Raw genomic sequence first — 12969 nt, 5'->3', positions numbered from 1 at the left:
ATAAAGTCAAACTGATGTTGAAGACAATTTTCTTTGTAAATAATTGCGCATTTGAAAAAGCATTTCTTCACAGTCTTCGGAAATCTCGAGACACAGTGCTCTTTTTCTTTCTATATTTTGTTCATCTTAGCTGTTTTCAGACTCCTGTGCTTTCTCACTCGAGATGTACGTAAAGAGTGAACCACATACTCTATCCTACGTACTTATTTTATATTTACACCACTTAAAAGCAAAAAATAAATTATCTTCAAATAAGAAAAGAAGAACCGACTTCAAAAAACAAAAAGGAACTGAAAAGTAAAAAATAATGGATCATACTCACATACGATTTTTTACCCAAACGTATAAATCAAATTTATTTTACAATTCCTGTACAAAAATCTACTAAACTAAACACCCAATTATAAATTAAACACTGATTTTTATTACCGTACGATGAATTATTTTAATACCTAACTAATTATATACGACCTCTTAATTTTTAATAACCTTTTGAAGTCGGGGCCTCCTATTAAACTACTACCTAACGTAACTGACAATTCACGTGAGTTGAACACTAATTTAACTAAACGCGAAATTGGTCTTTAAATCTAAACCTACTCAGTTACGATAAGATAAATAAATGCCTTTGTGCTGAACAGTAAAGTAAGACCAAACAACGTTAGAAGAAGCACAAATTTGTAAATTACAGAAGACCCGTGTTTCGGCGTTATAGGGAACGCCTTATTCAATGCAAAAAATAATGAGCTTATGGATGAAAAGACTTTTTATTTGAAAATAATTTATTATATACTCTATTGCTGTGATAAGTAAAAAAATGTGTCTATGGATCAAATGCAGCGAAAAGAAAGATGTTGTAAACTTATAACTGCTATATGATAGCCTATATAATCCAGTACGTATAAATGAAATTCCTTAAAATTGGAGCGTGATAAAAAAATTTCTGCAAACATATTCATTTTCAGCACCTTGAAATCTAAAAGAAACGCCCAACGTATATTGAGGAACAGAAAATTCATTTAACTTTGTTTTTCAGTGTTATTTAGCAATGAATTCGACCAAAGCATATTCAGCAAGATATGTATCCCAGAAGGGTTTTTTATAAAAAGTTTACATGCTTTGATGACATGCTAATGATTGAAACAGACAGAACAAACCGAGATTGATATTTCTCCTTTTCATTGCAGAAAACATGATTTTTTATAATGTTCTTGAGTTTATCAAATGTGTGGTTTACTACGTTTTTATTTTTATTTATTTAGTTTGAGGGTACCTTTTTTTTTTGAGCAGTCACAATTGCTTTCATTTGACTGTTCTTATGTCCTATGATTTTATTTTCTCACCAGCACCCTCTGCAGCATCACCGTCGACCGGCTGCCTCACGATGCTGCTCCTCTAGCGAAAACCGTCTCCAGGTTGCGTCAATATCCTACACTTACATGCATACATACACGCACGTACAAACACATACATACACCTACACACACACATACAGACACCTACACACAACTACCCACACACTCATACCTGCACAGACACAAACACCTGCATACATACACATACCTCCTACACACACATAAGCACGCACGCCTACACACACACACACTCGTGATTGCGAAAAACATAATTTGAATTCAAAATGTGAAAATTCAAATTATTATTTATTTATTTATTTATTTATTTATTTATTTATTTATTTATTTTGGTCTTTAACCTTGCTGGAAGTAATCCTTACCCACAGTCGTCCTTATTTTCAACGCATTTTCCTAATGAGATTAAATTGAATTTTTTTTTTAAATTAAACAAATACAGTATTGTGGCAATTGAGAAATGCATTATTTTGCATAAAATTTAGTTGTATTTACATTTTCGTTGAATATGTTTAAAACTAATAATTTGACCTCCACGAGAGCTTGTTACATCTGACCCGTTTTGACCTGGAATGTAGTAGGCTGGCCCGAATAGTTTTAGTTTCAGCATCTCCAAACCAAATCTCAATAATAGCTGAAAATAGCTTGTCCGTCGTCGGGCAGTCAAAATTATGAAGCCGTTTTTGGACGATAGCCCACAAACCTTTTTCCAGATTTAAGTCCGGTGAATTACCGGATCACTTCAGTGCAGTGAGTTTGTTTTTTAAGCAGAAATTTTTTATTCTTTTTGATATGGTATCATGCGATGTTTCGTTGGAAAACGAAATGTCTTTTCGGCCACAGTTTAGACATAATTGGAAAACCTTTTTGGGTCAATATGACTTCGTAACTGGCACTGTTCCTTATTTTATTCCTTCTTCGGGAACAAGAAATTTCTCCTCCAAAGCAATGAAGCAACACCAATTTTTTTTTTTTTTTTTTTTTTTGGTTGGATACTTGAGTGCACGGTTGATTTGGTACAGATTGAGAGGTACCCTTTCTTTCGTCAGAAAAGAGAACCTTCTCAGTCCCCATTCTGTATTTCTGTGCCCATTGCAACCTTTTTTTCTTCATACGAGACGTGAAAAGCTGCTTCTTCTACGGTCAACGTCCTCTTCGTACGCTTTCCAAATGCCATTATCGCACTGTTGAAAGCAGAATATTGACACAAGCTGCCGCCATGGACCTGTACAGATCAAAAATGGATAATCAAGGATTTATAACACTCATTCATTGTAAAGTTTTGTCGTCAGGAGCCGAAGTTGATCCTTTTTGTCCGCATTTTCTAGTGTGGTTGGTTCTAGCATTCATGGCTGTCTGAAACTGCTTCCATACCCTTCCGACACATGCTGAACTCAAGCCACTTATTGTACCCATTTGCTATGCGTCTAGGTAGTAGGATTTCTAAACCCGTGCCGATTTTAGTCCCGCGAAATTTCGGGATTGTAAGGGGTCAGTCCCGCGGGATCGACTTAATTCTTCTAAAAACAGAAAAAGTTGTTCTTTTTAGGAAGGCATGCTTTTGTTAGTTGAATTAGTAAGTTTTTGAATTCCGTACACTGATTGCAGAGCATTAAAAAGTTAGATCGCAATTAGCAATTATTGTTTGGAACGCAAAAATTTGCCCTAAATAAGTCCAATGAAGGATTTTTGCCCAAATTATAATGCGCTTCATGAAAACTTTTGCTGTGGCTCCACTGCAGCTGTTTTTTCTGAGATTAAATAATTGTGGACATTTTGCGAATGATTTCCATTAACTTCATCACCTTCTGAAATAGATTTTTTACTCTTATGCTTGTTTTTTTTTTTTTTTTTTTTTCTCTCTTAAGAACTGCAGATTTTGGACAAAAACGAAGGCTATTGGATGTGTGTTTGACTGTATTCAGTTTAACTTGCATTGAGAATAGAATACCCTTGTTGCTTCAAAAACTTTGGTCATTGCATCATTGCATTTGATTCATTGCAGCAAGGGGTGAGTGCTGCTTGGTTTCACCAAGTCGCAGTCTCAGTAAAAGTTTTTGGATAACTTCGCTAATTTGGCCTCTCCATTGACCGAGACATTCAAAACTTTGAGCAGCTTAACTTACTGCATTGTCATGTGAATCATTCTGTGTTTCATCTAAGTATCTGTCGCCTCTTTTAGAATCGTGCCGAATATATAAATAATGTCATATTTTACATTGCTTTCTTCTCTGGAGAAAAATGGTGTATGAAAGGTTTTGAGTGCATTTCCTTAAGCTTCCAGAAGTGCTACAACATTGCATTCAGGATGCATTGCATTCAGTGGATATTGTAATCTGTAATACACTCTTTTTATTTTTTCTAAAGCATAATTTTCTGAATTTAAAAATTTAGTGATGGTTTCGAAAATATTTTTAAATTACACGCATTTTCACAATTGCTAAACGTATAAACTGAAATCTCGAATGAGAAAACCAATTCATTCTCAGAAAATTATGCTCTATTTTTATTGTGCCCTTAAATGGTAAACCACCGTTCGTCATATGAGACACAAAATTTTTCTTGCTAATCTTGCAGAGAAGAAGGTGACTCAAACTTCAGATGATGCTTGGTAAAATAGTCGTTTTATGAGTGGCAAAAGTTGGAAAACGTTTGTATGTCCAGAACTTTGCGAAATTATAAATCCCGCGGGATTTTGTCCTCAATCCCGCTAAATATCATGCGGGATTTGCTATTTTGAGATTGGAAACCCTACTTGGAAGTGTTCTCTAAGCGCAATGACTTGAACATATGTTCTGAATTTGATATCCATGATGCTAATGATGACCCGCACAACAAGAGAGGAACTAACACTGTGGAATTCCTACCACCTGGCAGAGTAATTTGAAGACCTACTACACACCAGGTGCATAGAAACTCCTTTTAGTTATATAGTAATTGTCATTTGAACTCTGAGGTAATTTGGAGTACTTTTTCGTGAGCTTTTGCTTGAGAAAACGAAAAAAAATGACATTTCTCAATTCATTCCCAAAATAGGCTGTGTAATTAAAACGTAAATTAAATATTTACCTTGATTTTTTTTCTGCAAATTTTTTATAAGTTAGATGGATAAATTTTCAAAAACTAGAGCCAACTGAATCATAAACAAGCGCACAATTTGTCATAAACCTTTCATTGGTTGTATTTGTCGCATTTATCTTACACGAAAGTATTTGTATTTATTTTTAAAAACACGGCAAGTTTCATTATCTACTGAAACGAGTTCGCTACAAAAAGTGATTTGTGTATTTTATTAAAATAGGAAGATTTGTATAGTAACTAAATCATTTCAAAAAGATTTTAGTTACATTTGTTTAAATTATAAATAGGTTTGAAATACACACATACAGATTTTTATCATTTATTTTTTCTTATTTTCAGTTGCACCAGCTACTAATGCGACAATTGCGACCGAAATTTTTCAAGGCGAAGGAAGCTGCGCGGGTAAGGGGTTTATTCTCTCACATATAACAGTTAAATAAAAATTAATTTTAAGTTTAAGATGCGTAGATCTATAATACACTGGCCTCCAAAACTTACGCTCTTCTTTTCTGCGTCTAATTTGCAAATGAATGAATGTAGGAGCAAAAAAAAAAAAAAAGTGGAAGAAATTTGCATTAAACAGTTATTTACTGAATGTGCCGTAGAAATTTTCATCAGTTTAATGCAAAAATGATTTACAAAAAACGCACTCTTGATAGAAAAGTTAATTTCAGGAGAAAACAGCTCATCAGTTTCATCTGGTGTAACAACATAAAATCGTTAAGAAAATGAGGAATGATTTGTCGCGTTTGTCTGCCTGAAACCGTATCTTCTCGACAACAAAAGTGAACTGAGAAATGTTCGAGGTGCCCAAAGATTGGTAAATTTTCGGAAAACCTCATGCGCCCAGTCTCGTCTTTGCTCGAATTTAATTCGCAGAGATGTTAGTTAAAACGCTAATCCACAATTGTTCTCTTCCTACAAAAACTGGGAACGCTATTGGCAGAATGCCAATAATTCTTTCCTATGCTTCTAAAAAAAAAAGAAAAAACTGATTTGAGTTGATGTGGGGAAAGAGTTTACTGTTTGGTCTGGTTCGAGCGAAAGTAGACTGAATTAGATGCACGCCGCGGTGAAAAAGGAAGTCCTTAAATTAGGGACCTCCATGCATTTGCCTCTCATTAAAAGACACTCTATTTAACGACAGTCTAAGAGAAAAATGACAAGAAAATCATGTATAAATGGATTAGAAGTATCGAATTAATAGGAATTCAAGGCTCTCTTTTTGTCCAAAAATTATTTGGTAAAAGTTCGTTTTGACATTACTAGACAAATAAAAGTATTCTAAAATTCTTGTTGAGGCTAACATTCATGCTTTTCCCTTTCATGATTTTTTTCAATTGGGCTTAAGCCCCGATAGTTGGCGTGAGGCCCATGACAAGCTTTGTATAAGAAATTACATGTCTTACAGCAAATCCATGTAACACTTTAATTCAAATTTGTAATGAATGAAAATCAGTTACAAAACTTTGTTACTAAAAAAATTTTGATATAATTGTAATTTTTTTTCCAGGTTGAATAGTTCTGAACTTTGTTTAATATATAATGTGGGAAACAATTTTAATAATTGTTCTTAAATGTTATTAGTTTACGTTCATAATGAAATTATACTAAGTTTGCATAGCATGCATGAATTCATCTACCTCCGGAAAAGGGACACCTCTATTTAAGGGACAAATTATCCGGTCCCTTTAGTGTTCCTTGACGAGAGGTTCTACTGTGATTAGTATTTTGCTCCTGCAGGGGGCTAGAAGGGATCGAACACAGTGAATGTACACCAACCCTGAATCGCACTGGTGGCTAGTTTAATTATTAAAATATCTATGTAATCCAATCCTACCTACCAATTTTTTAAAATAGGTTTTTTCTACACAGTCTCAAATAAGAATGGAATTGAAAGTTAACTTAATAAAGAAATAAGTTTTTCTTCACACCCTTACTTTTATATTTAATTTTTTTATTAATTAAATGCTTCTTTTTTAATTACAGAATGTACTTGTGGAGCCATCTCATATGTTCTTCTCTGCATCATAGCTGTGTTATTGCTGTTCGGAGCCATTTCGTGTTACTATTTCAAGCCATGGAATAGAAAAAAGCATAGACGTTTATATAATGCTTCTTTAAGCATACTTTCAGAGTCTCCATTTCCGAACTTTAATCCCGAATCTTGTCCTGAAAAAGATAGAAATGATGATCCAGATCATTACGAAATTCATTCAAAGGGATAACAGTTTGCGTATGTGAAAAAGACTTACGTTCCGCATTTGTAATTGCAAATAACTTTACTCATAGAATGATAGATGGCAGCACCATAATCCTCTTGTATGTTGTTATCCGTGAGCTTATGTTCGAAATTTGACCTCTCAGCTTATTTAAATATGAGGCAGTGAGAAGTAAAAGGATGAAAGTGGATATTTTCTAGTTTTGAGTAAAATGCGTTTAAAGGTAAGGTCCTAGGTAGGCTTTCATTGGAATGTTTCTAAAGCATGCGGTGTTGTAAGCATCACCTACCAGGACTACTAGTACTATATCTTGCCCCAAGACACGGGAGAGGTTCATCTACCATGTGTACTAGTTTTCTCCAAATTCTTAATTTTGTCACTTTCATCCCTTTGCTTCTGACTGCCTTATATGTGTTTTATAGCTCTCACAGATGAGTACAGAGGAAGAGAACTTTTTGTTTATTTTATTTATTTATTATTTTTTTCAGTTTGAAGAGCTATTGAATTTTGTTGTGCTGCCAAACACATTTTTTCACTCCAATTTTTTTTTATACTCCTTCAAATTGGGTGCAGCGGCACCCTGTGGTGCCGCAAGAATTGGCAAAAGGTGCCACGAAGTGTCCGGGCTTTGTGGCAATTCCCTCCGTGACCTTGAAGCCTTAGTTAAACAAATGCATCAACCAAGACTGCAACAACGTTGATCCAACTGGAGAAAGGAACTGCAAAAGTTTTGTTTCCCAAATACTTGATTTGTGATCTTTTCGTAATGCGGCAGGTATTCAGTCTTAAGGCAAATTATTCTGTCCTTCACTGCAACATATCACGATCGATGGTCGTTCAATTTCCAACAAATTGGGACCCCCCCCCCCCCCCCCCATTATCTGACCTCAGATCATTAACACATAGATACGGCAAGTGGTTAACGCAGAAATCTTCGGGGGAAGAGAGGGGAGACCATGTGACTACGTTCTTTCATGGAAGACGTTTCGCCAGAGCTACACCAAATCTCATAGGCATTTGAACAGTCGTCAAATTTTAATTTTTTACCTTCTGCCTGAAATGTTTTGGCACTTTTTTTCCTGTTATCCGCAAGCGCATAGCTTACTGATTCATAAATAAGTGCTTTTATCTTTTTTCTTTTTTAATATCTACAGTAAGTTGTTGAGTTGTGCTAATTTAAAAAGTGTTTCTAAAAGTTGTGCTCTCGTAGAATAGCGACAGAGGAAGAAAGCAGAGCATTTTTTAACATAGGAACTGCGCGACACTACTGTCGCCTAGTGAAGAAAATCTGTCGCCTAGAAGATGCGAAATCAAACCACTGGGCGACACTGGAAAATCTGAAATTGGTACACTCATTTTTGTAAACGGATTTCAAATCTTTGTAAAAATCTTAGGAAGACCCTTGCCTTAAAAAAAAAAAAAAAAAAACCGTCGACTCGTACATGACGAAAGCCTTCTTTTTCTACCCTTGGGGACCGGCCCACCACGCACTCGGCGCCAGATTAAGCAATCGATTAGCACCCCATCTCATTAGCTCTTTCATTGATGATAGCCGATAAGCATTTCACGTCTATCTGTGTACAGGGTACAGGACCCTGCAGGGACACTACTTGGTGGGACGGGACGGCAATAAAAGCAGTTTGCGGAACGAAAACAGCTGTTTTTCATTCAAAGATGCAAAGAGAGAGGTATTTTTTCGAAAGAAAAGCCGAAGGCTGAAGGGTCGGGGTTGCTTCCTGGAATTCTTTTCAGTAATTTTTGCTTTAGGGTAACAGAGGATTATACCACACCTACCACTTCCTTTTTTATGGCTTTTTGAATAAAAGGGATTCGCGCGTTGAAACTTGTAGGAACTGGCAATCTATTTATTTTTTCTCCAGTTTCGAGGCAACAGGACTGAAGAATGATGGAGTCATTTGTAACACGTTTTAGCTGTAATTAAAAATCCTTTTAAAGTTATAATGAAATTGAAACTCATTTTGATGATTCAAACAAAGGATTTTTAAGGGTAAGTTTGGTTCGTAAGAAAATTTACTTATTTCAAAAACTTTTACTTTAATTATCCATTACCGCTTTTAATTTGTAAAAAGGTTTTTGAGACATTTGTTATTTATACTATCATTTCCAGGGCCCGGATTTACATTTTAGTTATGCTTATCACGCTTAATATTTAGTTATGCTTACCTATTGCTTATCACGAAAAGTTGTGTGAGTTGTCGTTCCTAAAAAAATGAAAATACTTGAAAAAAAAATCAATTTCATTTTTAAATGCTTGAAATTTTACAAAAATGTGGCTACAAGCCTTGAATTTTAAAATTTCTAACAAATTGGAGTTGATAAGGAGTGCCAAAATATGTTAAATTCAGTGTGTGCTTCAATGGAATGCCGGACATCACATAAGGTCCAGATCCAAAACGTCCATGAACATAACGTCCAGTTCCAAAACATCCGAGGGACATAACGTCCGACGGACATAACGTCCAGCGGACATAACGTCCAACGGACACAATGTCCGACGGACAATAGGTCCAAAGACAGAACTTTCACATTTTTGGACCCAGCTAGACATAACCTCCAGTTTTAGCAGTTTATTTCTTGAACTTCTCAATTAATTACATGATTTGCCACTGAACAATAGGTTTCATGGAAATTATACTCTTACTCTTAGCATCGTTCATTATTCCATCAAACTCTATTCCCTTGTGTGTGTGCGTGTGCGCGCGCGAGGGGGGGGGGGGGGGTTGCTTTAACGTTGGATTAAAGTATATTCATAAAAAGAAGTATGCTTCAATTTTATTTCTTACTAAGCGTCTAAATTATGAATTGTTCAAATGGGCACTATGTTACTCTCTTGCTACCTATTTTCTAAGTGTGCACCCTATTTCTTTTAAAGCACTTTGTAGATGGGTTGCAGAGGTGATTAAAAACTAACTGTATCGAAAGTCCATGAGAGCAAGTAACAATGCATTATACTTTCTTCTCCCTCGCTCTATCTCTCTGTCGACTGCCTCATTGATGTGTCGACCCCTAAAAAAATGTTACTGTGTACTATCTCAACTTGCAAGAGTACATAATTTAAAAAAAGTTTTGTTTGCCTATTTTTCCCCGAATATTTTCGATTCCAATCTTCCATTATATGGCTTCAAACTGCATAATTTTACTAGATTTTTTTTTTCCAAAATTCCCTCTGGGGGAACCCCCGGGACCCCTAAATTGGGATCCCTGCATCATTCTCTCAATGCTATTCCCCTTCTTAAGGGAAATCCAAAAAGGCAGGCAAATACACATTGAAAAAACACACACAAAAAAAAAAAAGAAAGAAAAAGAAAAGAAAGGAAGAAAGAAAAGAGCATAACTTTATGTGTCTCAGGGGAAAAGACAAATATAGAGCAAAAAAAAAAAATCCATTAATAATTTGCTTTCTAAAAAAAAATAGCAGTCTTTGTATTTGCGTATGTTCTATTGCAGCACCTAAACTATTTATCCGACTTTCATGAATAAGTGTCAATTGATTCGTTATTATGGCTCAAGTAACGTACGCTATCAATCGACTTCAACAATAGGAGGAGTTGATTTTACCTTGCAAAACTCGAATTTAAATGATTTTTTTAGAGTGGGTTTTAAATAAATTTATTAATAACCCGACTAAGGGAATAAAGGGTAAGAAACAAGTTTGGTGTTGATTACTATTATAGTCTTATTAAGTTAAATCAATCTTTTATTGTTTAAATTTTCTATCAGCTTCATGTAATAGCAATAAATTAAGTTTACCTTTTAAGTTTTAAGTTAATGATATTCTTGTATATCAAACTAAAATGCTTACCGTAAATTACTCAGGTTATTATTTTTTGTCCATCTTAGATTAAAACGGAAAATATTTAAATAAAATAAAAGAATAAAAAACTGAAAACCGACTACGGCAAAAAAAATAAATAAATAAATAAAAAAACTAATTTGAATTTTGACATCTTGAATTCAAATCATGTTTTTCGCAATCACGAGTGTGTGTATGTGCGTGTGTGTTTGTGTGTGGGGGTATGTGTTTGTGTGTACGGGTTATGTGTATGTGTGTGTAGGCATGTGTGTTTGTGTCTGTGTGCTGGCATAAGTGTGTGGGTAGTTGTGTGTATGAATGTGTGTGTGTGGGAGGGGGTATGTGTATGTGTGTGTAGGCATATGTGTTTGTGTCTGTGTGCAGGCATGAATGTGTGGGTAGTTGTGTGTATGTGTGTGTAAGTTTTTGTGTGTGTATGTGTGGGTGTCTGTATGTATGTGTTTGTGTATGTGTGTGTAGGTGTGTGTGTTTATGCGTGTGTGTGTAGATGTTTATGTATGCGCGTGTGTGTAGGACATGGATGCAACCTGGAAACGGCTTTCGCTATAGGAGCAGCATCGTGAGGAGCCCGTCGACGGTGATGGTGCGGAGGGTGGCGGGGGGAAAAATCAAAGGAACGTCAAAAACAGTCAAGTGAAAACAATAAGCAATCGTGATTGCTCAAAAAAAAAAAAAAAAAAAACCCTAAAAGATAAGAAACAAGGTAGGTGCTGTTTAATACCATCGTCCTATTGAGTAAAACCAGTAATTTGGTAGGTTAGATATTCCTGTTTATTTAGTTCTATTGAAATCCTCTGCCACTTTCGCATTAATAACATAATTCAATTCAAATACCGTAGTCGTGCGGTATAGTAGAACTGTAGTTGAGAACGCACGACAACGGCATTTGAATTGAATTATAATGTTATTAATGCGAAAGTGGCAGAGGATTTCAATAGAACTAAATAAACAGGAGTATCTAACCTATCAAATTACTGGTTTTACTCAATAGGACGATGATATTAAACAGCACCTACCTTGTTTCTTATCTTTTAGGTTTTTTTTTTTTTTTTTTTTTTTTTTTTTTTTTTTTTTTGCCGTATTCGGGTTTTAGTTTTTTCATCTTTTATTTTTTAGAGCTACAATTTCCGAGGGAGTGCTCCAAACCTCTTCTCCTCTACCATTATCAAGGACAAGTAGAATGCATCTTTAAGAATGCAAATTAGAAAAATTTCTTGTGGCGGGCCCTTGAATTACTCCTCCACGTCATATCACAAAAAGAACGTATTGAACTCCGTTTTTAGCACTACAATTGCAGAAGGAAATCCGCCTGACAACCCCGAACCACCCTCTTCTGAACATTATTGGACATAATGTTTGCGTTTTGAACGTTTCAATTTCAAAAAACGGGCGTGGGGAGGGAGTCGCACCGGAGCGCATAATATTACGAAAGTCAGTTAGAATTACAAATAAAGAAAATTTTCCTTTGATATGGGCCCTCAAATCTCCCCTTACTCTAACATCATCAAAAAGATCGTCGAAAACTGCATTCTTAGAGCTAGAAGTTCGAAAAATAGACAGGTGAGTGACACCGAACCTCTTCAATCCTAACATTACCAAAGATCGTCTAAAATGCGTTTTCAAGACTAAAAATTTCGAAAAATTTCCGGGGGAGAAACCCCCGGACCCCCTTTACTTCGGAGTTAATACTATTCTTAAGGTTTGGTTCATATCGGCTTCCTTTTAAATCAGAAGATCTATACAGCCGCCACAGAACAAACAGTACTTACAGAAATTCCACTTTGAGGCGACGATTATGCATACATTTGTTGAGAAAAAGGCTGTAACCTTCTCAATAATTTTTACTCTTATGATGAACTTGTGTCGCCTAGTAAAAATTCCTTAAAAAATGCTCTGGAAGAAAGCGCCGAAATCCAAAGGACCGGTGACTTAACCGGACCCAACCACGTGGTACACCGCGGCGAAATTATTTGATCTTCTCCCCGAGTCATAAAACTTGTCGTCGTTTATTCCTGTTTCAGCGCATACAATAACGACTGAATGGAAAAGTTTGTCTATCTCTCAGTGGTATAAGTATCTGACAGAAGTTTCCGATATCCTCAGCAACGAGATTGTCGTTGGAATTTGACGAGGTTCATATCACGACAATAAACTTCTTCCGTGGCCACCGTGCTCTCCAGACCTAACTCCAAGAGATTTTTTAAATAGTGTTACATCAAAGAATGTGATTCCGTGCTCCATGTTCTGGGTAATTTGCACAAGGTTTGCGTCACAAATTACAACCGCATTTTCTAAGATTGATCGTGACATGTTAAAGCACAAGTGGTCAACAGTTAGCTTTTGATGTCTGTCGTAATACGAAAGGTCCATCTATCGGACATTTTGAAAACAAAGCTTGAACAATTTAATTCTCCAGTGAAGTCGGCATTGGTACTGTTAGCCTCTGAGAAGTCGAGTTATG

At 35.7% G+C, this 12969-nt stretch overlaps 1 protein-coding gene across 1 annotated transcript in view; it reads left to right on the top strand.

The window, feature by feature from the left end:
• LOC129216754 (uncharacterized) overlaps nucleotides 1-12969 on the top strand; it is a 174281-nt gene that overhangs the window by 47810 nt on the left and 113502 nt on the right. The window contains exon 9 of the mRNA XM_054850971.1: nucleotides 4791-4853. Coding sequence (XP_054706946.1) covers nucleotides 4791-4853 — 63 coding nt within the window. The remainder of the gene's footprint in view (nucleotides 1-4790; nucleotides 4854-12969) is intronic.

The sequence above is a fragment of the Uloborus diversus genome, chromosome 2 (assembly GCF_026930045.1).
Source record: "Uloborus diversus isolate 005 chromosome 2, Udiv.v.3.1, whole genome shotgun sequence".
Taxonomy (NCBI): Eukaryota; Metazoa; Arthropoda; class Arachnida; order Araneae; family Uloboridae; genus Uloborus; species Uloborus diversus.
The sequence above is the reverse complement of the archived record's forward strand: the minus strand, read 5'-3'. Positions and strand labels throughout refer to the sequence as shown.